This window comes from Aspergillus brasiliensis (assembly GCF_001889945.1).
Source record: "Aspergillus brasiliensis CBS 101740 unplaced genomic scaffold ASPBRscaffold_20, whole genome shotgun sequence".
Taxonomy (NCBI): Eukaryota; Fungi; Ascomycota; class Eurotiomycetes; order Eurotiales; family Aspergillaceae; genus Aspergillus; species Aspergillus brasiliensis.
Window position 1 is genome coordinate 395449 of NW_027137461.1, and position 24611 is coordinate 420059.

Below are 24611 nucleotides of genomic sequence, written 5' to 3' on the forward strand. Positions count from 1 at the left end.
ATACACGGCTTCCCCCCCCGTACTTGCAGCGTCACTGTACAAATGAAAAAACCACCTCTCCACGCAATCTTGCCATCCCCGTGGTTTTTCGTCCACCCGTCACGCCCTCGTGCCGATAACTATGCCAAATTTCTTGTGGCATATATACTCACTTACCGCTACCCGTTGATGCCATTTCCCCCTAATTTGACCGCGTCCTCGTTGGGAAAACTGGGGTCAGCTGTGCACAGGGCCCCTGTCTCCGTGGTTACAAGACATGCAAAACGGCAGCCCGAACGGAATCTCCCATCAAGATGAACGCGTGACCCCCAACCCTGAGGGCCTTCCGACCGACCTGCCTGCTTCTGAGCGTCCGACCGAGTCGCTGAGCCGGGATTCGACCTCTACCGACCTTAAAGAAGAAGACGGTACTGCGATCGCAGTCGACCAGCTCGAAGAACCTCCTTCCAAAAAGCGAAAGCTCGCCGGTCCTTCCTCTTCTCGTCGCTCAACCTCCCGTCCAGCATCCCCCCCGTGGAAAAAGGCCGGCGTCGATGGTCCGACATCCTTCATCCAAGATGGGAGGCGTAAGTCCTCTCGCGTTAACGCGCTCCCGCTCCAGTTGCAGAGTCCATCCGAGAAAAGAAGCAAGCGCGGTGCTCAGAATAAGGCCATAGGCCGGAATGTCTCCGGTGCTACGAAGGGAGTCGCGTCGTCTCCGTTGTCGATGTCCCCGCCTCAGCCGGAGCCAAATGGGAGGTTGGCTGGTGGTAGCGCCGCAGTCAATGGTTCTCCAAGGAACGCGACCACAAGAGGGTCAACCAGCAGGCGCCACCAGATCTCGCAGTCACCCGCCCCCAAGCAAACTCACACGCGAACGCGATCCTACAGCTCTGGCACAGCGCGTCGAACGTCGAATATTGGCACCGCTAGCTCCACTCGCTCGCATCGTTCCTCTATGAACAACGTTTCGACAACCATGGCAGAGACCGGTGATGATGACTACGATAATGCGGATGATGATGACGAGTATGGCCAGCGTGCTCCACGGCTAAGAATCAAGGTCAAAAGACCGCCCATCGGTATCCAGCATCCAGGCCACGTTATAGGTCCACGGAAATATGGCTCATTCAAGGAATGGTTGGAGAGTGAAGACGGGAGAATAAGGGATCCATCTGTGCTCACACCAGCTGACGCACTCGAGGAGGCTTTAAAGAGGCGTCGAATAGCTGTAGCAGCTGAACCGGGCGGACTGTTGAGTCCGGATGTCTGTTCTGCATTCCTGCCCGAACAACAAGAAGAACCCCCCCAGCAATACTCACATCAGGACCATTTGGTCGCGCACGCTTTGTACTTCAAGAAGCTTCTCGACCAGGAACACCGACGTCATCGAAACACGGCCAAGCTATTCGCTCAGTGGTGCGCAGACGCCTGGAGGAAGCGCAATAAGGATCCGGAGGATATTCTCCGGGAACAACAGGAGGAAATGCGCGGGAAGCGCAAGCAGCTGGCTAAGGATCTCCAGAAAATGTTCGACCTTGCACGAGCGGAGGTGGACCGGATGCGCCTGGCACGCTGGGAGGAGGAGCGAAAGGCTGAAGACCAGCAAGCCCTGGATCGTGCTATCAAGCAATCTACGATGCTTTTCGAGAAACGACGCATGGAAATTCTTGGCGAAGCTGGGAGCGACGCACCCGATACCAGTGATGCAGAACAGGAGGACTCAGATGAGCTATCAGATGGTTCGGAAGATGAAGACAATATGTCGTCCACGGATTCGGAGAGTGAAGATGAAAATAATTTAGATGATGACGAAGGCTTGACAGCAGAGGAATTGCGGCTGAAATACGCTAATCTACCCAACACCAACAATGATTCTGACCACGAGTCCATGGTGTCTGATGCTACAGCGTTTTCCGACGACGGTGACACGGACGTTGATCGTCCTGTGGAACGTGCTACTGAGTCCCCCGATCCATCGGCAGAGGTGCAACCCGAGCTTGAAGATGTAGATCCCGTGCTCCTGGACGACAGTGAAGAAGACTCCACTGATATGGATGATGATATGGGCGACACCGATGAGGATGAATCTGATGAACCCGACTCCGACGCAGAGAGTGACGGACCAGGGCTATTAGGTTTTTTCTCCTCGAAGGACATAGCAATGAACTATGGCGGATCACAGAGCGATGCTGATGGTGGCGTTAGTGCCATTATCGACGATGTGGATGATAAACTAGCATCAGCTGGGGAGGATGGGGAGGAGGATGAGGAGGAAGAGGAGGATGAGCCGGAAGACCCTGACGAAGTCTCCCTTGTGCCCAATGGACCGGCGCCAGAAAAGTCGATGCTCCAAGATGAGGGAGAAACCGTCTCTGCGTTCGCCCCTGATTCCGCTGTCCATCTAACTGCCGATGGTGAGCCTAAGTTTGCCGTTGAATCTGCGTCAGAATTGACTCCCGCGCCTACTGCCGCCGCAGACAAGACGCCTGATGTTGAAATGACAGACGCCAGCTACAACGAGGACACAGTTTTGCTCGACGCCTCTGATGCGGTAACTCAGACTAACTCTCCTGAAGAGCATGAACACGCCCATCACGAAGCCTACCAAAGCGGCGAGCCCTCAAGCGAAGCATCTCCGGGCACGCTTGCCACTAAACCATCGGAACCTGAATCCGTCTCCTCGTACGAAGCACCAGACAAACCCCCACAGCCCAGCGAATCACCTGCTCCTGGTCTGAAGACGCCGGTGCCGCATCTTCTCCGAGGCACTTTGCGGGAGTACCAGCATTTTGGTCTGGATTGGCTTGCTGGCCTGTATACGAACCACATCAACGGCATCCTGGCGGATGAAATGGGTCTTGGTAAAACAATTCAAACGATAGCGCTGTTGGCACACTTGGCTGTGGAGCACGAGGTTTGGGGACCACACTTGGTCGTCGTGCCTACTAGTGTGATCCTCAATTGGGAGATGGAGTTCAAGAAGTGGTGTCCCGGATTCAAAATCATGACCTATTACGGGAACCAAGAAGAGCGCCGGCAAAAGCGAAAGGGCTGGATGGATGATACAAGTTGGAATGTGTTGATCACCTCTTACCAACTAGTCCTCCAGGATCAGCAAGTGCTCAAAAGAAGAAGCTGGCATTATATGATTCTTGATGAGGCACACAACATCAAGAATTTTCGCTCGCAAAGGTGGCAGGCACTGCTCACTTTCAGGACACGAGCCCGACTCTTGCTAACTGGCACACCACTTCAAAACAATCTGACTGAATTATGGTCGCTGCTATTCTTCTTGATGCCCTCCGATGGCGATGAGGAGGGGATCGAAGGTTTCGCTGACCTTAGGAACTTTTCAGAGTGGTTCCGACGCCCCGTGGAGCAGATCCTGGAGCATGGTAGGGAGACTATGGATGATGAAGCGAAGCGAGTGGTTACCAAGCTTCACACTGTACTCAGACCCTACATTTTGCGTCGTCTCAAAGCCGATGTGGAGAAGCAGATGCCGGCTAAATACGAGCATGTCGTTTATTGCAGACTCTCCAAGCGTCAGCGATTCCTCTATGATGGCTTCATGTCTCGCGCACAGACTAAGGAGACGCTTGCGTCCGGAAATTACCTGTCCATCATCAACTGTCTAATGCAACTACGGAAGGTCTGCAATCATCCAGATCTCTTCGAAACTCGGCAAATATCTACGTCTTTTGCCATGTCTCGCTCTGTGGTCACAGAATACGAGATCAAAGACCTTCTCGTACGCCGGCGGCTATTGTACGAGCATCCCCTCACCAAGCTCGACCTTGATTTCCTCAACTTAGTACCCATCTCCCGAGAAGATATCTCTCGGCGGTTGGCCGATGACAGTACCCGTCTTATGGCCTATGGTCCCTTCAACACGCTCAGGGAACGCCAGTATCACCGTACTAACTGGCAGATGAGCTTCGATGGCACCACGGTGCAGTCCACGCTAGACGCTCTGGAGAATGAGTCCAGGAAAAGGAGGATGGCAGAGCTGGAGAGATGTCTCTATTTTGAGTCAAAGCGCCATGGTCGTCGTCCTGTGTACGGATCGAGTCTCATCGAATTCCTCACGGCCGACAGTAAGCAGCGGCCTACCGCCAACGGCCCTCTCCGGAAACGCTCCTTAGCCGACTGGCTGTCGAGCCAGTCGTCCGTCCTCGCATCGATGATCTTGTCCGTCGAAGAACGGTCCCAGGCTATGGACGGATATATTCAGAGATTCGCATGCGTTACTCCTGCTGCCGTGGCGACCGGTATCACCGAGGCTGCCCTGACTCCCATAGAGACGAGGTATCTCACGAAGAAGGAACGGTTCCCGCCATACGACCCCTTCCACGAGGCACAGATGCGTCTTTCGATCGCATTCCCGGACAAGAGACTCTTGCAGTACGACTGCGGCAAGTTGCAAAGACTTGATAAATTGCTTCGGGACCTCAAAGCTGGTGGCCACCGGGCTCTGATCTTCACCCAAATGACCAAGATGCTCGACATTTTGGAACAGTTCCTTAACATCCACGGACACCGATACCTCCGACTAGACGGTACTACCAAGGTCGAGCAGCGCCAGATCCTTACCGATCGGTTCAACAATGACAACCGTATCCTCGCATTTATCCTGTCCAGTCGTTCTGGTGGTCTAGGTATCAACCTCACAGGTGCTGACACCGTCATATTCTACGATTTGGACTGGAACCCCGCAATGGATAAGCAGTGTCAAGATCGTTGCCACCGTATCGGACAAACACGCGACGTGCACATCTATCGATTCGTCTCGGAATACACCATCGAATCGAACATTCTCCGTAAAGCTAACCAGAAGCGCATGCTTGACGACGTTGTCATCCAAGAAGGAGAATTTACAACGGATTACTTCACTAAGCTAGACGTCCGCGACATGATCGACACCGAAGACGTCCTCGACGGCCACGACGAAGCCAGCGCAGCCATGGACCGGGTCCTCGAGAACCGCGTTGCAGCCAGTGCACGTGTGTTCGAACAAGCCGAAGACAAAGAAGATATCGATGCCGCCAAGAATGCCCAAAAGGAATTGGAGCATGCGGATGACGGTGATTTCGACGACCGCACACCTGGCCAAACCCAGGCTGGCACACCGCTAGCGACGGGGCCTGCGACGGGGCCAGATGAATCGACAACAGCGGGCACCACTCCCGGTCCGCAATTGCTCACCTCACCGCAGGTGCATGCGGTTGACGAGCCCGTAGACGTCGAGCCTCAACCGGGCCATATCGATAATTACCTACTACGGTTTATGGAGTGGAATATGAAGGACGAACCACTAGTCTTACCAGCGGATAAGAGCAAAAAGAAGTCCAAGAAGGGCAAGGAGCATCGTCTCCGTAAGAGGCGTCGTTGAAATGAATAAATGGGTCAAGATAAAATCTATGCGGCATGCGATTGGAATGGACGAGGTTGGTGGCATGAATGTACTGAGAGGCTAACGAATGGACGATCGATCAGGACTGGTCGACGTCTCTATGTAATTGTATTTTCATGATGATATTTCCCTCTGCTTAAAGTTTCTCGTCTTTATATTTTTTCCTTGCCTTGCCTTGAGTATTTACTATCTGTCCAGTGCACGCATTGGACTTACTACTTTTTTTGCTTATTGTTTTCCCTTCTAAATTTCTTTTTCCCTCTCACGTCTCGATACTACAAGGTGATGGGAAGAATCATTGGGACTGGTGTTTAGCGGGCGTTTTCTTCTGAGTCAACGTGTGTCTGGGGACAATAGAGTCACCGTCATCCCTCTATTTCCCAAGAAGACGAAAAGAAAGATGAACATTCTGTACATGATAATTCCTCTCCTTATCTTCATCCCTTCTTCTACCTATCAAATTACTCTCCATATGTACTTAATTTGATTGGTAAACCACCATATGATGGTAGTGGTTCCTGTGGGCTCCGATATCGCTCCCAGATGCTACCACGAGTTTATGACATGACTAGATGGGATAAAATAAACATAAGGCCCTACAGTGACCTGTAACCTACCCAAGTAGGAATAAAACAATGACTCAAATTCATCCGTCCTCGTCAATTTCAAAGATCCCGTGCTTCAAGTCACAACCTTGTTGAGTGGTCCCAATCACGTTAATCGACTTTTCGACTGGTCCAGTCGCCTGGGCCACAGCCGCGAGTGTTTCCAATGTCAGGGTCTATTGCCCAACTTGTTGACATTCCCGAATAACGAGAATGACGGGCGTTGAGTGGGTAGCTGAAGGGCATTGTGAAACACGGACATCTGTGACAACCCCTGCATGATATGTTCTTTTTCCCTGACCTGCCACACGGGTTTTTGACTAGGGCTAGTCTCATACAGGAAGAGTTGCTAACAGTCGCTTATCACCATGTGGCTTTGGAGGGGACGAGACTCTTGACAATCCGTCTCCGTTGGCTGGACCAACAATGAGCCCCGAGAGTTTGAGAATGTGCGTGTGATTGGAACTCCGAGGATGTGAGCAGTGCTGGTATGAAGGTGGGGTGCTGGTTTCAGACGTGTATATTAATTTGCCGATAGGAGGGTGGAATAAACTCTCAAAGGAAGGTCGTCGACACTCGACACCACCTCGATCCAAATTTCCTGGGAGGGCTTGTGGAATAATACAAGCAGTGAAGAGGAGTAGGAGGAAGGTGAGAGGTCAGCCTAAGGTAGTTAGAGTTTAGATCCACATGTATGTACCCAGTACCTGAAGTCTATTTCTGAAACCTATGCACTTCAGGGCCAATGTGAACGGCTGCTATGTCTTATTAGGCAAGAGGAAAAGTGGCACCGCGTGCATACTATCTTAGCATGCAGACTATGAGATGGAAACGGGCTCCATATGACTCGTGCTGGTCGATAGACTAACCCTCTGTGGTCAGTACTGCGAACTGGCGTGCAGAGGAGAGGAATGGCGGGAATAATGCTTGTCTCAGCCAAGTCGCCTCGAACGCACCTGCCCTAGATGCCGAACTGTATTGCCTATACCCCCCCCCCCCGGGACCTTTGGATTCCTCCCCTATCTTAGAAGGTTCAGATAGAGCGACGTGCGTACCATGGAACGCACTTGACTCCGGGAATTAGGGGCTACCGCACTGCCGAGCGACTGATTAATCCGTGAAGAAATACACGCGCACCCACGTGAACTCAATCACCAGCAAGGTTCCAATGACGCAGCGTGGTATTTCGATCGATTGGAACGAAAATGCCTTGATCGACCCCAAGATTCCCCCGAACCGAGGAATTGAAAGCAGTTGGAGTCGTACCAGACGCACGCCCGGCACAACGGCTGTCTCCAACATCCGCCACGAGCTCGGGTTGAACCTTGGGAGGACAAGGCACCGGAGGCATGCAGACACCAACGTCCAATCCAACCATTCGTCCACCCCTTCACCTGACCAGCTCCATATAGAGAGTCTCCACTGATCAGCAACCTGGAGATGGGGGGAAGCTGTCCAAGGGAGGGAGTGAATGGCTGGCTGATCCGCTACCAGTCCGAGTAGCCCTTGGGTGAGTGATGTGACCGATGTAAGGCTGCCCACGACTTGGAGTTTCCTCGTGGGCGAGTAAATCACGATAATGTCAGTTGAGCCATGAAGTCCCAGCGTACTTCCGAAAACGGGAAAACGCCCGTTTGGCGATTTTCGGATGAAAGTCTAAATTCTCCCCACGACGGAGATATGTACTGATTCGGAGAGTTGCTGAGTTTAAGCTGCTGCCTCTGCGAATCTCCCCTCCCCATTTCGGTACAGTTGCTGGACCTGGCGGCTTCAAGAGAACAGTTCAGGAAAGGATTGCTCCATGGATATCCGGAGGGATACTAGCTCCGAGGACATTGATCTTCCAGCTGCATTAGTCTGTGTACGTGTGGGGAAGAACCGTTGGGGCTGAAAAGGAAATGGCGAGTGGTGATTGCTCGTTGGAGGTGATTTGAAATTCCTAGACTCGAGCTTAACCAATCGAACTACTTTAGTATTGGGATCGTTAGCAGTAGCTTGGGGTGAATAGTCCGGTTCACCCTCAAACCGAATCAGAAATTAGATAGCACGATGGATCAGGACTAACTAGGGAAGTGAACGGACTATTCCCTGTTATCATGCTATGATCTGCAAGGCGGGTCTACGACTGGGGACGAGGAAATGAAAGTCCAGTAGCACGCATCGGAAGCCCAGACCGAGTCGAAGTTGAGGTGAGCCGGAGTAGGGGTGAGTGGTGACAGCACAGGACGCAGAGTGTATCTAGAGTAGATACTCTGTGACCGCAAGGCGAGAAGAGGCCATGTGATTCCCTAGCGGACGATCCTGTTGCCAGTTCATTTCCCACGTACCATCCACCTACATCATGATCTTCACCAGCTTCAAACGTCTGGAATTGGATTCCCCATCGGGGGGTTCTGGCCGGGGATGGGCTGCGAGAAGGATTGGATTGCCCGGAGTTTCTTCGGCGCCCCTTCACTTCCGATAGCCAGCTTCCGATGAACATAGCTCGCTGATTCGCTCACCCCGGTTTTCCCCAATGAGGGAATGGATGCCATTCGAGAAACGCCTGTTAACTAGTATAGCTTAGTTAGTTAGTTCAAGAGAGGGAGAGAGAGGGTAATATGGATGTAACAACAATGACTACCCACTGCATAAGATCATCATCGATTGTCTGATAACAACCTTTAGGCTCAAAACCAGTCCACGTGCGGATCCGACCGTAGGACGCTGGGGGGGCCATTGAGACCTTGGGATCTTCGCCCTGGCAGTGGTGAAACGACCGTGCCTCTCAGAAAGGGCATGCTGGCAGCCGGTCAGGAGCCAAAGTGACCATGGCCGGTTTGAGACAGACCAAACAGACCAACACTGACTGACCGACAGGGCTCGGAGGAGTCCAACAAAAGTAGTATAGCCACCGAAAACTCAAAGAATACCTTTCCCTAAAGAAGGTTTCGGAAACCGTGGGCTTCGGATCTCAGGACAAGCGCATGTCCGCCAGTTAGAACATCGTGATTATTGTTGTTTGACCGTCGTGGTGCACGGTCGTCATTTCTTGTTGGCGGGGAGAAGTAGACACACACCTGCGCAAACCATGCTGAAGAGTACTCGGAGTAGTAGCCTCAGAACTTCTGGGAGAAACACGATTTGGAAAGCAGCCCGTTCTAGAGCCTGATTGCAAGTTTTGCTTGCCTTGATCTAGAGATAGGTGGCATCGGTTCCTTATGCTTAGCGTTCGTGTTAAGACCGGGATTCGAGATAAAAATAAGAACCAAGCAATCTAACCATAACAGACGGAGTTCACAGCAAACCTCCCCATACTCAGATAGATTTTCACTACGGAGTACAATTAATCTATTCTAGACTTACCTGTACTATCTATAGTCTCTATCTGTCGCATAGATGCCCGCCAGGCACTCCATTGGGGCTGAGCACGGTGTAGCTGTCGACTTTTGCCGCAAAGAAACTCCACACAGGTGCAAGTGCGAATTTGGCTTACTACATAGTACTTACGTACATTCAGTTGCATGGGCGGTGTCTAGTGTCTACTAATACTAGTAGTACTAGTCGTAGTAACCTGTCGCAGGGAACAGCGGAACTGCCAACCGGTGGGCGAATGACCTGAGACGCAGGTACACATCCTTGCAATGATAGACGCAGGGGCACATTCGAACCTGCTGAATGATTTTTTTTCTTGTTTTTTTCTTTCGTGTTTTCTAGTTTCTTTTTCATTCTCTTTTTCATTCTTTGTAATTACTCCGGTGCGCCCAGTCCCACGCCTCCTCGACCTCCACCCTAGCCAGCCACGGTGACGGGAGCGTGAAAATCATCCGTTCCGAAAGGCTCGCGGTCTGCTTTCCCGTCTGTACGAAGCGACTAGACTGGCCTATCGACGCTTGACGGGGCAGCCGAGGAGATGCAGTAGTCCTCTCTCTCTGTCAATTTTATTTTTCTGTTTTTCTTTTCTTCTTCCTGAAATCGGCCATCTCCTGTTCGCACGCCCTGAAGACCCCAAATTAAAAACCTGCAGAGTACAGACGAACTTTGCGATAGACAAACGAGCAACCGAAGGTCAGTGCTCACTTGTGGAGTGCGTCCTTCGCACGAGGGTGGCAATGTGACCAGTCGTTTGCTGTAATTAATTAAGGATGGTTTGTAGCGGGAGGGTTTCGTCCTGATCGCTTGTCAAGGTACCACACCGTCTGAGGTGGTTGCAGCAGAGCTACGCATCAGGCAATCCCCGAGGTGATGTATCAGAAATTGTAGAACGCAACCTTATCGGCATTGAAGCAGAGGGAACAGACCGCAGAAACCGCGCGCAAGAGAGGAACCTGGTTGACGGTTGAGCTGGTAAACCCCTCATGCTGGCATCACATCTAAAACGCAGCTGAACCTGGTTGAGAAGAAGGGGGTTGCCTTCTTCGGAGGTGTGTCTTGCAGCTTTGGATTGGGCCGGACCGAGAGGTGAAATCCGGGCGGGCAAGACAAGACGGCCACAATCTATCGAGAGGAGGGGCCTCGGGAAGATCAGTGGCAGATCCACTCAAGCGAAAGATGGATTCACCCCCTCTGCACTCCCCAGACTACTTCGAGCGTCCAACCTCCTAATGGAATTCAGGCGACTTCACCCCAAAAGGCAGCTGAGTCATCTCTTTTAGTTCTTTCCTTCATGAAGCCTGGAGAGGGGCGGAGATAGGATAGGTGAAAATTGAAGTGATAATGACATAATAGTAGTAGTAGTGGTGGTGGTGGAGGATGCTGCTGGCGGGACAGATTGCGCACTCCACTACCCCCAGGAACTAGGTGGCATTAGTCTGCACACTATTTCCCCCTACATCTCCTGGCACTGCTGGTACTGGCCGCAATCCAGCACAACCATCGATAGCGCGTGAACGGGGGTAAATCTGCACTGGTCAGTGCTGCCTACGCGCGGTTGCCCTTCCAGTGTTAGTGGAAATTCCGCTGGAGGTCGGCCTTTTATCCGAGGTTCTTTTCCTCTCTGACTCAGTCTGGAAAGAAGGTGAGCCGGATCTCGAAGCTCTGAATGACATCTTCGAAATAATGATAATAATAAAAATAATTAAAAAGAGAGTTTCTAACGGTCAGAGACTGTTTGAGCCTTTCACCTGCTCTTACCTGGTCAGGTTTTGATCTTCCGGTTTAAGCGCCGTCAAATGATTTTGATCTACAGACAGGGTCTTCTGGGTGATAGTAGGAAGAAAGTGGCATATTAACCGACATGCAAAGTTATATCTCGTCATCTTAATGATTTAGTGAGTTACAGCCCGTGCCGGCTGAGACGCATGTACAATTCTTGCTGCAGGAGCAGTGGGTGAGGGCTCGACCCAGCTGTAAGATTATCATCGCCCGGGCCTTGGTACTTTGGTCCGTGTGTACTGTAGGTTCGTACATAGTAGTTATCTTCCAGCTGCAGAGAATCTTGAAGATGCATTGCGACTGCCGGGATCGATGCAGCCATGTATGCACGTAGGTAATTGCTTCTGGACATTCAGCTCCTCTCGAACAGCTCGGAAAAAGAAAGAAAGAAAGAAAGAAAGAAAAAAAAGAAAACTGAATCCGGCACGTAACCCAGCAAAGAAATCTCTCATCGTATGGAAGATGCAGGAAAAGCCTGTTCATACCAGGGGGTTTCAGCCCGATGTTGCCTCCTGTCGGGGCGTATTTTTCTGCTTGCTGGCTTGCTTTGCGGCTGAGGAGAAACATTCTGCTGCTGGTTTACATCCTGCAACCAGACTCGCCCCATCTGCGGCGATGGACCATAGTTCGGCAAAGAACGGGTGAGGGGAAAACGAGAGGAGTGGCCACCGATCCTCACCTTCCTGCTTTGTCAGGTTCCAGTTAACAACTTGATTCGACCCAGAAGGAACCTGTCAAAATCGGTGGATTCAGCCAACAGATCCAGTGCATCCCGCGGAGATACAACACCAACAATAACGTCTGGAAGATGGCATTTGCTGTAGAATGTAGACAAAAGATAGCATGCAAGCGAACCACTGGGTGATAACGGACGGTAAAAGAGAAAAACAATAAATTCGGGAGAAAACTTAGGGGAAAAAGAACCGATAGTGATCGATAGAAGCTGGCGGGTACCCCGATTTGACGGGTATTACTATACTTACAAGGTATTAATGGTATTTACAAATCAAGTCACCCGGAAACCCGAGGGCAGTACTAGTATTTCTTTCTTGAGATACGGAGTATATTGAAGACACTTTGATGTACTCCGTACCTCATGTGGGATACATTGATAGTCTCTTGAGGCATAAACCCACCACTGGCTGGCTATTCTTGAGAGTGGTTCGAATTGATCGAGGGAATTTCCGATCCAATGAGTCAAAAGGACCGATCACTACTCCGTCGTAACTAAACCACCGGCCGGATCCCCCAAGTTTCATCAGCGGCGCGATCGGAGAAGATACCAATCAGCTCGTGCTGAACCAAGGTACCAAACATCGCATCACAGCGCATGGCATTGCATGGCATTTGCAGCTCGCCCCTCGTAGCTCTTTGTCAACTCCCGATGCACCTAGAGGCGTAGTAGGGATTGTAGCTTCCTACTAGGTAAGCAACTAGGGATCCTGGCCTGTGCCGGATCTCATCTACATCTATTCCGTCCGCACTACTTTAGTTCTATCTGCGACGTCTTCCCCGGCAGGTAAAGTAGGGAAGTAAGTAAGTAGGTTAATAGTTAGTGAGTCTTAGGCTGTTAGTCAGGCCAGTTGTATATTTAGTTAGAGGGAAAAGGTGAATTTGATTTTCCTCTCCGGATCCGTTGCCTCCTTCACGGTCACCTGCCTGCCGAAACAGGCAGTTCGACAGATGCGTTAAGTTCTCGACCCAGTTTAGACTCCTGATCGGAAGGAGAGATCCTCCTTTAGGGCCACTAAGTCGCGCACTAAAGTACGGCGCACTAGGTACGGTAAGGCCAAGAGTGTGACTAAGGATGAAGGACTAACTAACTAACACTAACTAGAGAGATCGCCCGCGATGGCGAACGAGGTGCCTACCGTCCACGGGTCTGGATTTGTGTTTGTGTGTTTGGAACCGTGGGCATCACCCTTCCACGATTCAGGATCCGTTAATTTCCCCTCCCCCTTCTTAATCCTAGCAGAAGATTGGGTTTGTTTGATCGGATCATCCATGCCAAATTAGGAGTATGTCCATTGTGCAATTTTAAGGCTGGATCGATCTGAGTTCTTTAATAACTTGTGAGGGGCAAATAGAGATATGCGCAACAGGCGAAAAAGTAAAAATCGAAATGAAGAAGAAAAAGTTGCAAAATGAAAGCGAAAATAAATCAGAAAAGTAATAAATCTACTCCGTAGTGAGTTAATTTAGAGGGGAAAAAAATTTAATATTCAGAGCCAAGTGTGAAAAGGGAAAAAGTAAAGTGCCAGGGGGAGGCAATCGAACGAGCCGTCAAATTGACATGGAGCAGCTGCTAACTTAGTACTACTACTCTTACTAGTTAAGTAGGTGATGGGATGTATAAGTCAACTGGCACTATTGGCGGGATGACAACCAAGCAGCCCAATGAGAAGAATGTGTTGCGGAGCAAGACGGGGCAGAAAGGAGGGGCCAAAAGGACCCAAGTGCAGCAGAACGACATAAAGAGCAAGAGAGAAAAAGGAAGCAAGCCGGTGACATGAACTGACTGACTGACAAGATATCCCGCGATTCACTAACTACTAGGTACTTACTTAGTCTACCTTGGAGAAAGATGATCCATCAGGTTCCAATTTTATTTTATTTTATCTTATGATATTTGTATCTTGCGCAGTGTAAAATGAGCATGCTGTATTGATACTGTAAATCGTGATCCGCATCGATAAGAATTAAGAAGAGGAAGAAGGCAGCGATGGAGCGAGAAAGTGGTTTTGGGTACCTGATCCATGACTGCCTACCACGGGTTGGCCTGATATGTGAGATAGAGAAAAGAATGGGAGAGGAAGATTAGAAGATAGGATATCGAATGGTACAAACCAGTGCCACACTGATAGGTGATCCTGTTGCTTTTTCTTTTTCTTTTTTGTTTTTGTTTTTTAATTTCTTTAATTCTTTTTATTCTTGTTATTTTTTTATCCCTCTTTGACGCAAAGAAGAGCCATCCATATTCTTCTTCCCTTCCAACCATTTGCCATCCATCATCCGCGGCAATGGCACTGGCAATGGCTGGCGTGGATTGCAGGGCGCACTCTGTTTACTTTGGTTGCTTCTCCAACTCATGACCCGGGGATCGACGGGAAAGCTTACTTCAGTAAAACCCCAACCCAAGACCATGGAAAAAGTGCTCCTGGATTAAACCTGAATGACAGGACCCGAGACAATGGGCGTACCACCAGCAGCAGAAGCAGCTAAAAAAGTCCGGCCGAAAGGGGACTCCACTCAGTTCTTGCCCAATGGGGCCGCATGGCCGATGCCGTTCCCTGGTCATCGTCGATCTCCCATGCGTTCGTTCTCTCTGCTTTTTTCCCTCTCTTGCTGGGGAGGCGCACGAGCGTCCGTCGCTATCGCTGATGGAGTACCTTTTCCTGGACCCATTCAGTCTTCTTTGCACCATTCAGTGTTCATATCCACTCTTTCTCAGGGCTCCACTTCTGCCTCCCTCCTGCACTCACTCACTCACTTACTCACTCTATGCACACGCTGTCTCGTTCTCTCTTCCCTCATAGTCCCCTCATCCACTCTCTGCTTTTCCTCTCCTCCATGGAGTCTAAAGCCCCGTAGGCCGGAGCGATGGCGTCTTTTTCTCCAGCGTGGATCCTTATCCACACCCACCTCATTCCCTCCGTACTTCCTCTCCTCTCCTAGCAACTCTAGTCTGTACCTGGGGGACTTTTCCACTGGTCCTTTCTCTCTATTGGGTACTTTGCTCCGGACCCTCTTCCTGCTCCTACATGGGACAAACCCCCCGACTACGGAGTAGTACATATATCCTGAGATCCTCCCCGATCGTCCTACTATATCATCCCTGATCTTCCTCTTCCCTATCTCATCTGTGTGCATATCATCTACATTCTCTCTTCTATAAGGCTTTGTCAGGTTTTTCCGCCCCCCCTCTCTCTATATATATATCTCTCCCTCTCCTCCCACTATACGGTTCAACCAGTCATTGAACCCTTGGAGTCTTGAGCCTTGAATTCTCTCTTTCTCTCTCCCTCTCTCTATTATCTTCACCCTTTGCCCTCCTTGCCTTCTCTCCCAATAATTCCCTCCTCCCAACCAAGACGTGACCAAACATGAAGAACTCAATCCCATCTGACGTGTGGGAGAGGAAGAAGGCTTTGATTGCCAAGTTGTACAAGGATGAAGAATGGCCTCTGAAGCAGGTCATCAAGCAAATTCGTTCCGATGATTTCAACCCAAGGTGAGAAGAGGCTCTTGGGAAATATGTTCTTATGAGTTTCATCCGGTGTGCTAACTCTGTTTTTCCAAGTGAGACGCAGTTGCGGAGTAGACTGAAGAAATGGCGCGTCACCAAGCCTTCTCGCCAGACACGCAAGAAATCCGATGACAGCCAACAGGAATCTACCGGAGATGACAGTGGTCAAGAAGATGCATCCCCCAAGGCGCAGTCTTCCACACGCCCTCCTCTTCGCTTAGTCGCATCAGACATCTCCGTCACCGAACCGGATTGGTACATGCCCAATGGTGCATATGCACACCACGAGGATCTGCCTACGACCGTTTGCCTTGATGGACAGAACATCTCAAATGTGTGGGCTCCCATGATGAGTCCCTCTCAGAAGCAGCAGACTCCTTCCCATGCGTCCGTCATGGTCCTTCCTAGCTCCAGCTCATACGACTCACCGCATACGTCGCCATTGATGGACAGTATGTTGGTCAACCAAACACCAGGCATGGCGTCGCCTTTCCATGACCCTTCTTTTGCTGCCACCACAGACTGTATACCTGCGACAACAGCTGGACCAATCCAGTGGTCTCTCCCTCAGTGGTACTCAATGCCCCTTGAGGCCGGTAGCCCTTTCTATGCTGCGGCACCACTGAGTCCTCCTATCGATCCCGCCATGCACCTGATGACTCCGCACGCCCAGACACCGCCGCCTTCCAGTACTGGACGGCAACAGATGACCGATCTGCACGAGGGGCCCCAGTCATGGAAGCGCGCTATGTCTGCTCCATATGTTCAGGATACCGCTGGCGGGCATCCGAGATTGGACCAGAAAGGCTCACAAGCACGGCCGCTGGACCGGAAAGCTTCAATCCAACCGAAGTCGGCCGGTCAGCCCGCCATGGGGATCATGTCTCCGTCGTCTTACTATCCGCACGGCCAACATCCTGCCATGTGTGCACCCATCTACCCATATCCTGGGCCTGAGCCACTTGTGCACAGGCCCCAGAGCATCGATTTCTAAAGCATCACTTGGAGTACTTCGCATATTTGATGTGAAACTAATAATTTTCTTACACCGAGCCCAGTTACACACCTTGACAACATTTCTGGGGTTGATCTATACTTCTCGCATGTACTTCTTTTTGCCTCTCATATCTTTGTTGCTTACTTGAACCGTCTCCTCTTTGCTTGGATGCTAGAGAGGAAATAGGCCATTCTGAACATTACATTTTGTACACCAAGGGAACCGGCACTTGGATCATGGGATACCTGGCGTATCGACTGGTTGTACCGAATCACGGAGTGGAGTGTGTTGATTTTGATGATATCCACGTTTGGGATCAAGGAGTTTGGAATTTTCTGTACTATCTTTCCTTTGTCAGTCTATATGTGCATGGGATTAATGATGGTTTTACGGGCTATATTATCTAAACTTATGGCTAGATTGACTGGACGATCAGCCTATTGAGGGACTGGTTCCCTCATATACGCCAAATATTATTTATTATACAAGAACGCACATGCTTGCATCTCACATTAGTCATCTCTAATTTATTCAACTGTAGTATAATTTGTTTGTTGATTTTAGTTACGATGCTCACGATATAGAGGCAGGCAAGAATCACATACCTAGGTACGGAGTACCGAACGAGATTTGCCTCTTTGGGTTATCCGACGACGGACCTCGGCTCAACCCCCGGTGTGGGGAAGGATTCCCACCCCCTTTGGGTCCCCATCAGGTTAAATGCCAATTTAGGACCGCAACTCCAGCACAATACCCAGTCCAATACAGTCAGTCCACTCAATCCACTCACCGTCTTTCTTTGTATAGTGCCAACATCTCATTGATCTGGGTTCAGCGGAAGAAAGACCACGAATATCGTCACCTGTCAGCATGCGAGCCATCCAAGTAAAAGAATATGTAAAGGTAAGTAACAAGGAAGGAATGCCACCGCTCTCTTACGGGCGCATTAACTCATGTTTTCTCAACAAACAGGGACCTCTGGATCTCCAAGTCGCAACCCTTCCCACACCTTCCCCATCCGCGACGGAATACCTGATTGAGATCCACTCCGCAGGCACCAACTTCTTCGACCTGCTTCAAATCCAAGGCAAATACCAACATCAGCCTCCGCTACCCTGGATCGGGGGCGCAGAGTTCGCAGGTAGTATCCTAGCTGTGCCTACCAAAGTGCAGAATCCGCGATTCAAAGTCGGGGACCGCGTCTTTGGCGCCACACAAGGTGCTTATGCCACCCACATCCTCGCCCCAGAGCACACGCTCCTTCCCGTGCCGGCTGGCTGGAGCTTTGAGGATGCAGCGGGCCTCTTCGTTACAGCCCCTACTTCATACGGTGGTCTGGTGCACCGCGCAAACGTCCAGGCAGGCGACTGGGTCCTCGTGCATGCGGCGGCCGGTGGTGTCGGATTAGCCGCGGTGCAGATTGCCAAGGCCAAGGGGGCTACAGTAATTGCAACGGCCGGGACGGAACGGAAGCGGCAGATTGCGCGCCAATTCGGGGCGGATCATGTCATTGATTATCGGGAGAAGAATTGGCCGGAAGAGGTGAAGCGTTTGTGTGCGCAATATCGCACGGGGAATGGGAAGGCCGGGGTGGATATCGTATATGATCCGGTCGGGATGATTGAGGCGAGTCTCAAGTGCGTGGCGTGGAATGCGCGCCTTTTAGTTATTGGATTTGCAGCGGGAAAGATCGAGAAGGTTGCGCTGAATCGTGTACTGCTGAAGAATGTCAGTCTGGTGGGATTGCATTGGGGGCAGTATGCTCGGTTTGAAAAGGAGACGGTACAGACGGTCTGGAAGGGGATCTTTGATCTTGTGGCGCAGGGCAAGTTCAAGGGTACGGCCTTCAAGGATGAGAGCTTTGTAGGCTTGGAGAGCGTGCCTCGCGCGCTGCAAGCACTGGGTGGCCGGGAGACATGGGGCAAAGTGGTGGTGAAGATCATTGATGATGATGATGATGCTATTGCTGGAAAGAGTAAACTATAGACTAAGTAGATATTGGGCGCCTCTGGACTACGCAGTGGATCATACGGATTTATTATGACGGATTGGAAATGCATTTCATTGAGCAGTCATCAATTCACATTCAAGGCTAACAAGCGGAGAGAATCTATCTAAAGCATGAAAGACTATTACGTTTGAGTATGTAGGTGCGCAAGGAGTCATGCTCTCGTAGCAGGTTTTAGACGCGAGCAACATGAACTATGAAGGCCCTAAGAAATTTCTCTAGCAACCTGAATATAAGAAATCAAAACCGGAACCCCGAAGGGTCCCGACAATCCAGCTCCAGTCGGCCACAGTCACAAGACGTGACATGCGATGACCGTTCTCCAAGATGGAGAGTCCTTGACGGAAGCTCAAGCACCCTGTTGGTCCAGCCCGAAGACTGTGAACAGAGCTAACAACCTGGGACAGCTGGATTGCTGAGTTGCGATTGGGTGCCAATTCTCTTTCGATATCGGTATTGTTGATGTTCCGTGAATGCAGCACGACGGATATTTATTGAATAAAGCAGAAGAGACCGAACACATTATGAGTCTCCAAGTACTGCTGCCCAGCACAGTTCGGCGCTGCAAACTGCGCTTGTTGTGGCTGCAATGGTGGTTGAAATGATCATCGGCCGAACAGATGAAAAACAGAAGAAGCCGGCGCACACGTGCTTGCTTTTTGTAGGCTCGCTTACTTACGGATGAGTCAGCATTGGTTCTCTTATCGCCATGTGACTGAGATGGCCGATAAGCACGATAAGGGGCCCATCCATTTGACAGGCAACATCGTCAATATGCACTTTCTGCATCGATCCTTGACTTAGTTTGTCCTAGGTCCTATAGATGTGGCTTGCCTAACCTGGATGTGATTGGGTCCTGGAAAGACACGATATTACTATACCCTGGACGGGACAAGGCCCTGTGAACATGGATGGTGGTGCCATCGTCCGAGATGGTCATGGAACATTCAACCGCACTCGTTTCCATCGGCAATGAAGCGGCTTTTCAGTTCAGCGGAGTGGGAGTGTAAGTATACAGGCAGGAAGCTTATTACACATTGGAGCCAATATCGCGTCAATTCCCCTGAGTATAAGGCCGATGGGCCCTTTGACGTTGCCAGCACTTAGCTCACGGCAATCGCCGCTACGTCATAGTCGTATCAGCGTCATCTTGGAGCCAATTGCTCCACCAGAGTTTACTCTCAGGCCCCGACTATACTGCGTCTTCACTCGGCTTACCGGTTTTCCGGCTGCCCGATAAACAGGCTTGTATTGCGGAGACTCTCAGGGTATAAGAACCTGCTCTATCGCCAGGGATAACCCGGGCCCCTCAAGAACAGCCATTTTCAGCTAGCCTTTACCCCTCTTATCTTCAATGGCTCAATCTCTCCTGAGACTGAGGCCCAACCTACCGCTTCCCCTTCTATCACTGCAACGCCATACATTTGCCAGGTCTGTTGTGAGAATGTCTACGTCGTCGAATTCTTCCAAGTTCAGTCATCTTCCCCGAGCTTCGTCCGGGCCTATAGTATGCCCTTTTGAGGTAAGGCCTTCCCGAGAGCTATGGGCAAATTGTATTCTGACGCATTTGTAGGGGAAAGATGTTCTACAGTCATGCCAATTCAATAAAGGCTCGGCGTTTACGGAGGAGGAGCGCAGAACATTCAAGCTTCATGGTCTGCTTCCTCCCAATATTCAGACCCTTGAGGAGCAGGTTCAGCGGGCGTACGAGCAATACTGCAGTCGAGATAATGATCTGGCCAAGAACACGTTTATGGCTAGTATGAAGGCGCAGAATGAGGTTCTCTACTATAAGGTAATATGCACGCTGTCCTTCCAGTCTACAGAAATTGAAGACGACCAACCTGCTAACATGTATTACAGTTAATCGATACCCATCTCAAGGAGATGCTCAGCATTATTTACACTCCCACTGAAGGCGATGCAATTCAAAACTATTCTCGACTTTTCCGGAAACCAGAGGGTTGTTTCCTGAACATCAGGGACCAAGACAGGATTGAAGAGTGCCTTTCCAACTTCGGCCGCGGCGAGGAAGTCGACTACATAGTTGTTAGCGATGGCGAGGAGGTAACTTGACTATCAGCATGCACTTCACTAATGGCAGGGCTAACCAATAACAGATCTTAGGGATTGGTGACCAAGGTGTAGGCGCCATTTTGATCTCGGTTGCCAAATTAGCACTCACCACATTGTGTGCTGGTATACACCCAAGCCGGCAGTTGCCGGTAGTCCTAGACTGTGGTACAGATGTATGGTAGCAACAAATATCAACCAGAAACGTACTAATCTCGGCCACAGAATGAATCACTTCTCAAGGATGAGCTATACCTGGGTCTGCGACAGTCGCGTGTTAGAGGCGAGGAATATGACCAGTTCGTGGAGAAGTTCGTGGAAACAGCTCGAAAGAGGTTCCCACGCGCGTATATACACTTGTGAGTTGTGAAAGTCCTATAGGAACTCCCGCAGCCGAGCTTGACTGACATCATTAAGCGAGGACTTTGGCCTTCATAACGCTAAGAGGATCTTGGACAAGTTTAAATCCCGTATCCCATGCTTCAATGACGATATTCAGGGAACCGGCTGTGTCACCCTGGCTGCTCTATTGTCCGGATTCCACGTGGGCGGTATCAAGTTAGAAGACGCTCGCGTTGTCGTCTTTGGGTCTGGATCAGCGGGTACTGGTATCGCAGAGCAGCTCGCTGATACCATCGCAACTGAAACACACAAATCTAAAGAAGAAGCTTCAAAGCAAATATGGTATGAATATGCATCGAATTGTGGATTTTCCTTGACCCTACAGTTACTGAGCTCTTGCTCTTGAATCTAGGTGTCTCGACAAACCGGGCCTTCTGGTCAAATCTCTGGGTGATCAGCTGACGCCAGCCCAAGTACCCTTTGCCCGAGACGACAATGAGTGGCCTGATGGGGATTCGCGCGATCTGCTTTCAGTAGTGAAGAAGGTGAAACCACATGCATTGATTGGTACCTCCACTAAACCAAACTCTTTCACCGAGGATGTGATCCGGGAAATGGCGAAGCACGTCGAAAAACCCATCGTATTTCCCCTCAGTAACCCGACTCGTCTACATGAGGCACAGCCTGAGGATGTTAATCGTTGGACTGAAGGCCGGGCTTTGATAGCTACCGGCAGCCCCTTCCCTCCTGTTGATCGCAACGGGGGCAAGTATGAGATAGGTAAGGAGATTTTCCACTACGTAGCGAAAATAGGAATAGCCCAGCTGACGTCTTGATTCTTGCAGCGGAATGTAACAACTCGACATGCTTTCCCGGAATCGGATTGGGTGCAGTTCTGTCGCGAACACGAACGTTGTCCAATAAGATGCTTGTGGGTGCAGTCAAGGCATTGGCAGCGCGGTCGCCGGCACTGCAGGATCCCAACGGACCTCTCCTACCTGATGTTAAGGATGTACGGGAGCTTAGCGTTGACATCGCCAAAGCCATCATTAAGACGGCGGTCGAAGAAGGGCATGCTGAAGAGGAGGGAATTCCCACGAATGAAGATGAGTTAGAAGAGTGGATTCGGGCACAGATGTGGGAACCCGTGTACAGGCCCCTTGTGCAGCCACAACAATGAGGAAAGGTAATTTCGCAGAAGGGGGCTGTGCACTCCAAGCCGGGCCAGGCTCGGTTGTTCGGCACCAGGCGGAGTTGATGATGAGGCTCTGTCGGAGGTCATCAGATAACTCAACGGTAATGCATGCAGGGTTCTTGTTGGAAGATATAAACTTCATAGGATGACCTTTTTCGACCCTCCAGCAGATGATTTGATTGAAATCAGCCTTACGCCACTAGGCGGCGAGGCCGAGGGAGAGAAATTACTGTTCGTATTTCGTCTTAGGCTGTACAACGGAGGCAGATGATAGGAGGTAAATGCAAGAACTGCTGAGTAGGGAAGGTCATCATCCATTGTAACTAGCTAGTTAATTAGGATTCGAAGACAACTAACTAATTAGTCAATGAATGGATTCCCGGATGGATTGTGGTTGCATTGCCACTCGGAGGCGCAGAGAAGGTGGATCCAAGGATCTGATTATCCTCCACCCAGCCATGTGTAACCAGGCCTCCGATATGCAGGGTCCATCCGATGCCATTCCTCTGTTCTCAAGTACAGTAGAATTCCTAACGACCATCTTGTGTGTGGAGATACGCCCAACGTGGCTGCATGCATATCGGAAGCTTAATCTGGTGGAGAGAGAGAGCAGGGCTCGGGAAGTCTCCTTTCTTCAACAAAACTCTCTCTTTCCTTCATACGTCACTCTTTGTGCTGCGCCTTTGATCGGTCTCAAACTCTTACTCAAAAAGAAAGTATATATCATATATTCATCCCCTCTTATTATTGTTCCTTTTTTTTTGACCACTAGATCCTTTACCTCCTTCATCAACACTGTCACCATAATCTGTGGACCTCGGTTGTCGATCTTCTGCAGTGTCCCGACTTGCAGCAGTTTGTGTCACTTTGACGAGCACCTTGCATGGTTGTGTTGGCGTGCAACAACGATCCCTTCTGCTTCACATAATAGCGCACTATCCACTCTACTATGAAGATAGTAACGGTTGCCACTGCGCTGGCTCTCTTTCTCATCACTTTTGTCACCGCACTCAGCATTCCGCCTGCGGCCCGAGATGCAACTCTCTCCGCAGAGTCTTCATCATTGTTGGATTTAGTTAAGCGGCGTGGGGGCGGGGGCGGAGGAGGGCGCAGTGGAGGAGGAAGTGGTGGTCGGAGTGGTAGTGGAGGGAGCAGCAGCAGCAGCAGCAGTGGACGCACAGGGAATAGCGGTAGTAGTGGAAGTAGCTCGAGAACCAGGTGAGTACATGTCGGTTGATTGAAGAGTGAGAAGACACTCGAAACTAATAAGCTCCGCCAGCTCCTCAAGCAACGTCGGGGGCTCATCCCGCAGTGGCTCTGGAACCCGGCCGACGTATGGGGGTGGCTACTACTACGCTGGGGGTGCCAGTACCCCTTATACAGCAGGGGCGCGATCGCGGTTGGGGTTGACACCATATCTCTTGCCAGCGGCCATAATCCCTCTCTACTTCCCGGGACTCTGGTTGTATGGGGCATATGTCTATCCCTACAGCTATCATTACCACTATGTGAACGATACCTCGCACAAAAACGAGTCGCTACCCGTGAACTGCATTTGTCAGGAGTACTTGGAATGTGGATGTGATGAGAATAGTAACAGCACCTACTATGAATCTCTGTTCAATGGAACTCAGCCCAGGAATACGAGCGTGGCCAAGGTGGTTGACGTGAACGGCACGGAATCAATCTATATCAACGGCACCCTGGCCAACGGGACGACTGTCGCCGATTCGGCTGCAACTCACTTTGGTGTTTATGGATCTGGCTATTGGATGATGGTAGCCGTCGTGGTGGGCATTGTATGGACATAATGTCCTCCTAACTCATATTAGAGACGAGTAAGGTGCCACCGCCAGCCACATCATCAACGTTCATTATTTCTTCACTCATTCATTGCTGGCTTGTTTGGGTTGCGCTTGATTTACTAGTTTTAGACGATCGCAGAGCAGAAGATACCCATATGTTTGGCGTTGAACTTAGAGAGGAGCGTCTATTAATATCAGTTTGTCTCATTCCGTTCTATTTTGATTTTCTTTTCTTCTCTTCTGTGTCCGGCTTGCAAAGGCCCAGATGACTCCACTTGCAACAGATTAATTAAAAAGTTGTTCCCTTGAAACCCCCACCCTCAATCCTGTCCTCATCAGCCCGAAGAATCGCTTCATCCATGCTGGTCTCGATCTATCGCCACGAAAGCACTGGATGATCCTGCCTTTCCCACGGGTCAAGGGATGAGCTTAAAGGTTAATTACGCAGAACCGTTGCAGCCTCTCCACCCGGATCGTCATCCCAGCTATGCATGCATCGCATCACAATGGAGCTGGCCACGTTTCAAGGGCCTTCCGCATCAAAGGTCTAGAAGCTCGTCTTTGAGGCGCAGATATGCAATCTCCTCGCGCCTCATTCGGATTTCATCTGCCATCCAATGATCTGGGCGTGTCTCACTGCTGACCGGATCCACTGGCGATGACCCTCCCTCCAAGTACGTAGCAAAGTGGGCACACGGCAGACTGCCCCATCAGACATCTGTCAGATCTGACTCCTCCTTTCTTCCCCTTGGCAACTCCATTTGTTGCTCAATCCAGCCCGTCTGTCTTTCCTTTCTTCCCCCCCCCCCCCC

The 24611-nt window shown here is 50.5% G+C and overlaps 7 protein-coding genes across 7 annotated transcripts; 6 read left to right on the forward strand and 1 right to left on the reverse strand.

The window, feature by feature from the left end:
* The first annotated feature begins 19 nt into the window (after window positions 1-19).
* swr1 (putative SNF2 family helicase/ATPase (Swr1)) lies at window positions 20-5743 on the forward strand. The gene has a single exon (XM_067624769.1). The coding sequence runs from the start codon at window positions 257-259 to the stop codon at window positions 5372-5374; it is 5118 nt and encodes a 1705-aa protein (XP_067473864.1). The 5' UTR covers window positions 20-256; the 3' UTR covers window positions 5375-5743.
* A 2374-nt stretch (window positions 5744-8117) lies between these two features.
* On the reverse strand, window positions 8118-8497 carry ASPBRDRAFT_48916 (uncharacterized protein; the record flags this gene model as incomplete). Its single annotated transcript, XM_067626189.1, has 1 exon — window positions 8118-8497. Exon 1 carries the CDS (start codon window positions 8480-8482, stop codon window positions 8120-8122), a length of 363 nt encoding a protein of 120 aa, XP_067473865.1. The 5' UTR covers window positions 8483-8497.
* A 5879-nt stretch (window positions 8498-14376) lies between these two features.
* Window positions 14377-15159, forward strand: ASPBRDRAFT_423383 (uncharacterized protein). Its single transcript, XM_067624776.1, has one exon. The coding sequence runs from the start codon at window positions 14414-14416 to the stop codon at window positions 14921-14923; it is 510 nt and encodes a 169-aa protein (XP_067473866.1). The 5' UTR covers window positions 14377-14413; the 3' UTR covers window positions 14924-15159.
* Window positions 15081-16493, forward strand: ASPBRDRAFT_423243 (Clr5 domain-containing protein). Its single transcript, XM_067624773.1, has 2 exons — window positions 15081-15364; window positions 15434-16493. The coding sequence occupies exons 1-2, from the start codon at window positions 15237-15239 to the stop codon at window positions 16371-16373; spliced, it is 1068 nt and encodes a 355-aa protein (XP_067473867.1). The 5' UTR covers window positions 15081-15236; the 3' UTR covers window positions 16374-16493.
* Window positions 16494-17026: 533 nt separating this feature from the next.
* Window positions 17027-18755, forward strand: ASPBRDRAFT_211479 (NADPH:quinone oxidoreductase family protein). Its single transcript, XM_067621930.1, has 2 exons — window positions 17027-17279; window positions 17349-18755. The coding sequence occupies exons 1-2, from the start codon at window positions 17247-17249 to the stop codon at window positions 18360-18362; spliced, it is 1047 nt and encodes a 348-aa protein (XP_067473868.1). The 5' UTR covers window positions 17027-17246; the 3' UTR covers window positions 18363-18755.
* A 1073-nt stretch (window positions 18756-19828) lies between these two features.
* ASPBRDRAFT_137776 (NAD-dependent malic enzyme) lies at window positions 19829-21979 on the forward strand (the record flags this gene model as incomplete). The annotated part of the gene is made up of 8 exons (XM_067618929.1): window positions 19829-19906; window positions 19958-20179; window positions 20248-20451; window positions 20505-20633; window positions 20683-20816; window positions 20875-21141; window positions 21212-21579; window positions 21624-21979. The coding sequence occupies 8 exons, from the start codon at window positions 19829-19831 to the stop codon at window positions 21977-21979; spliced, it is 1758 nt and encodes a 585-aa protein (XP_067473869.1).
* Window positions 21980-22943: 964 nt separating this feature from the next.
* On the forward strand, window positions 22944-23805 carry ASPBRDRAFT_35048 (uncharacterized protein; the record flags this gene model as incomplete). Its single annotated transcript, XM_067623306.1, has 2 exons — window positions 22944-23212; window positions 23274-23805. The coding sequence occupies 2 exons, from the start codon at window positions 22944-22946 to the stop codon at window positions 23803-23805; spliced, it is 801 nt and encodes a 266-aa protein (XP_067473870.1).
* Window positions 23806-24611: the final 806 nt, after the last annotated feature.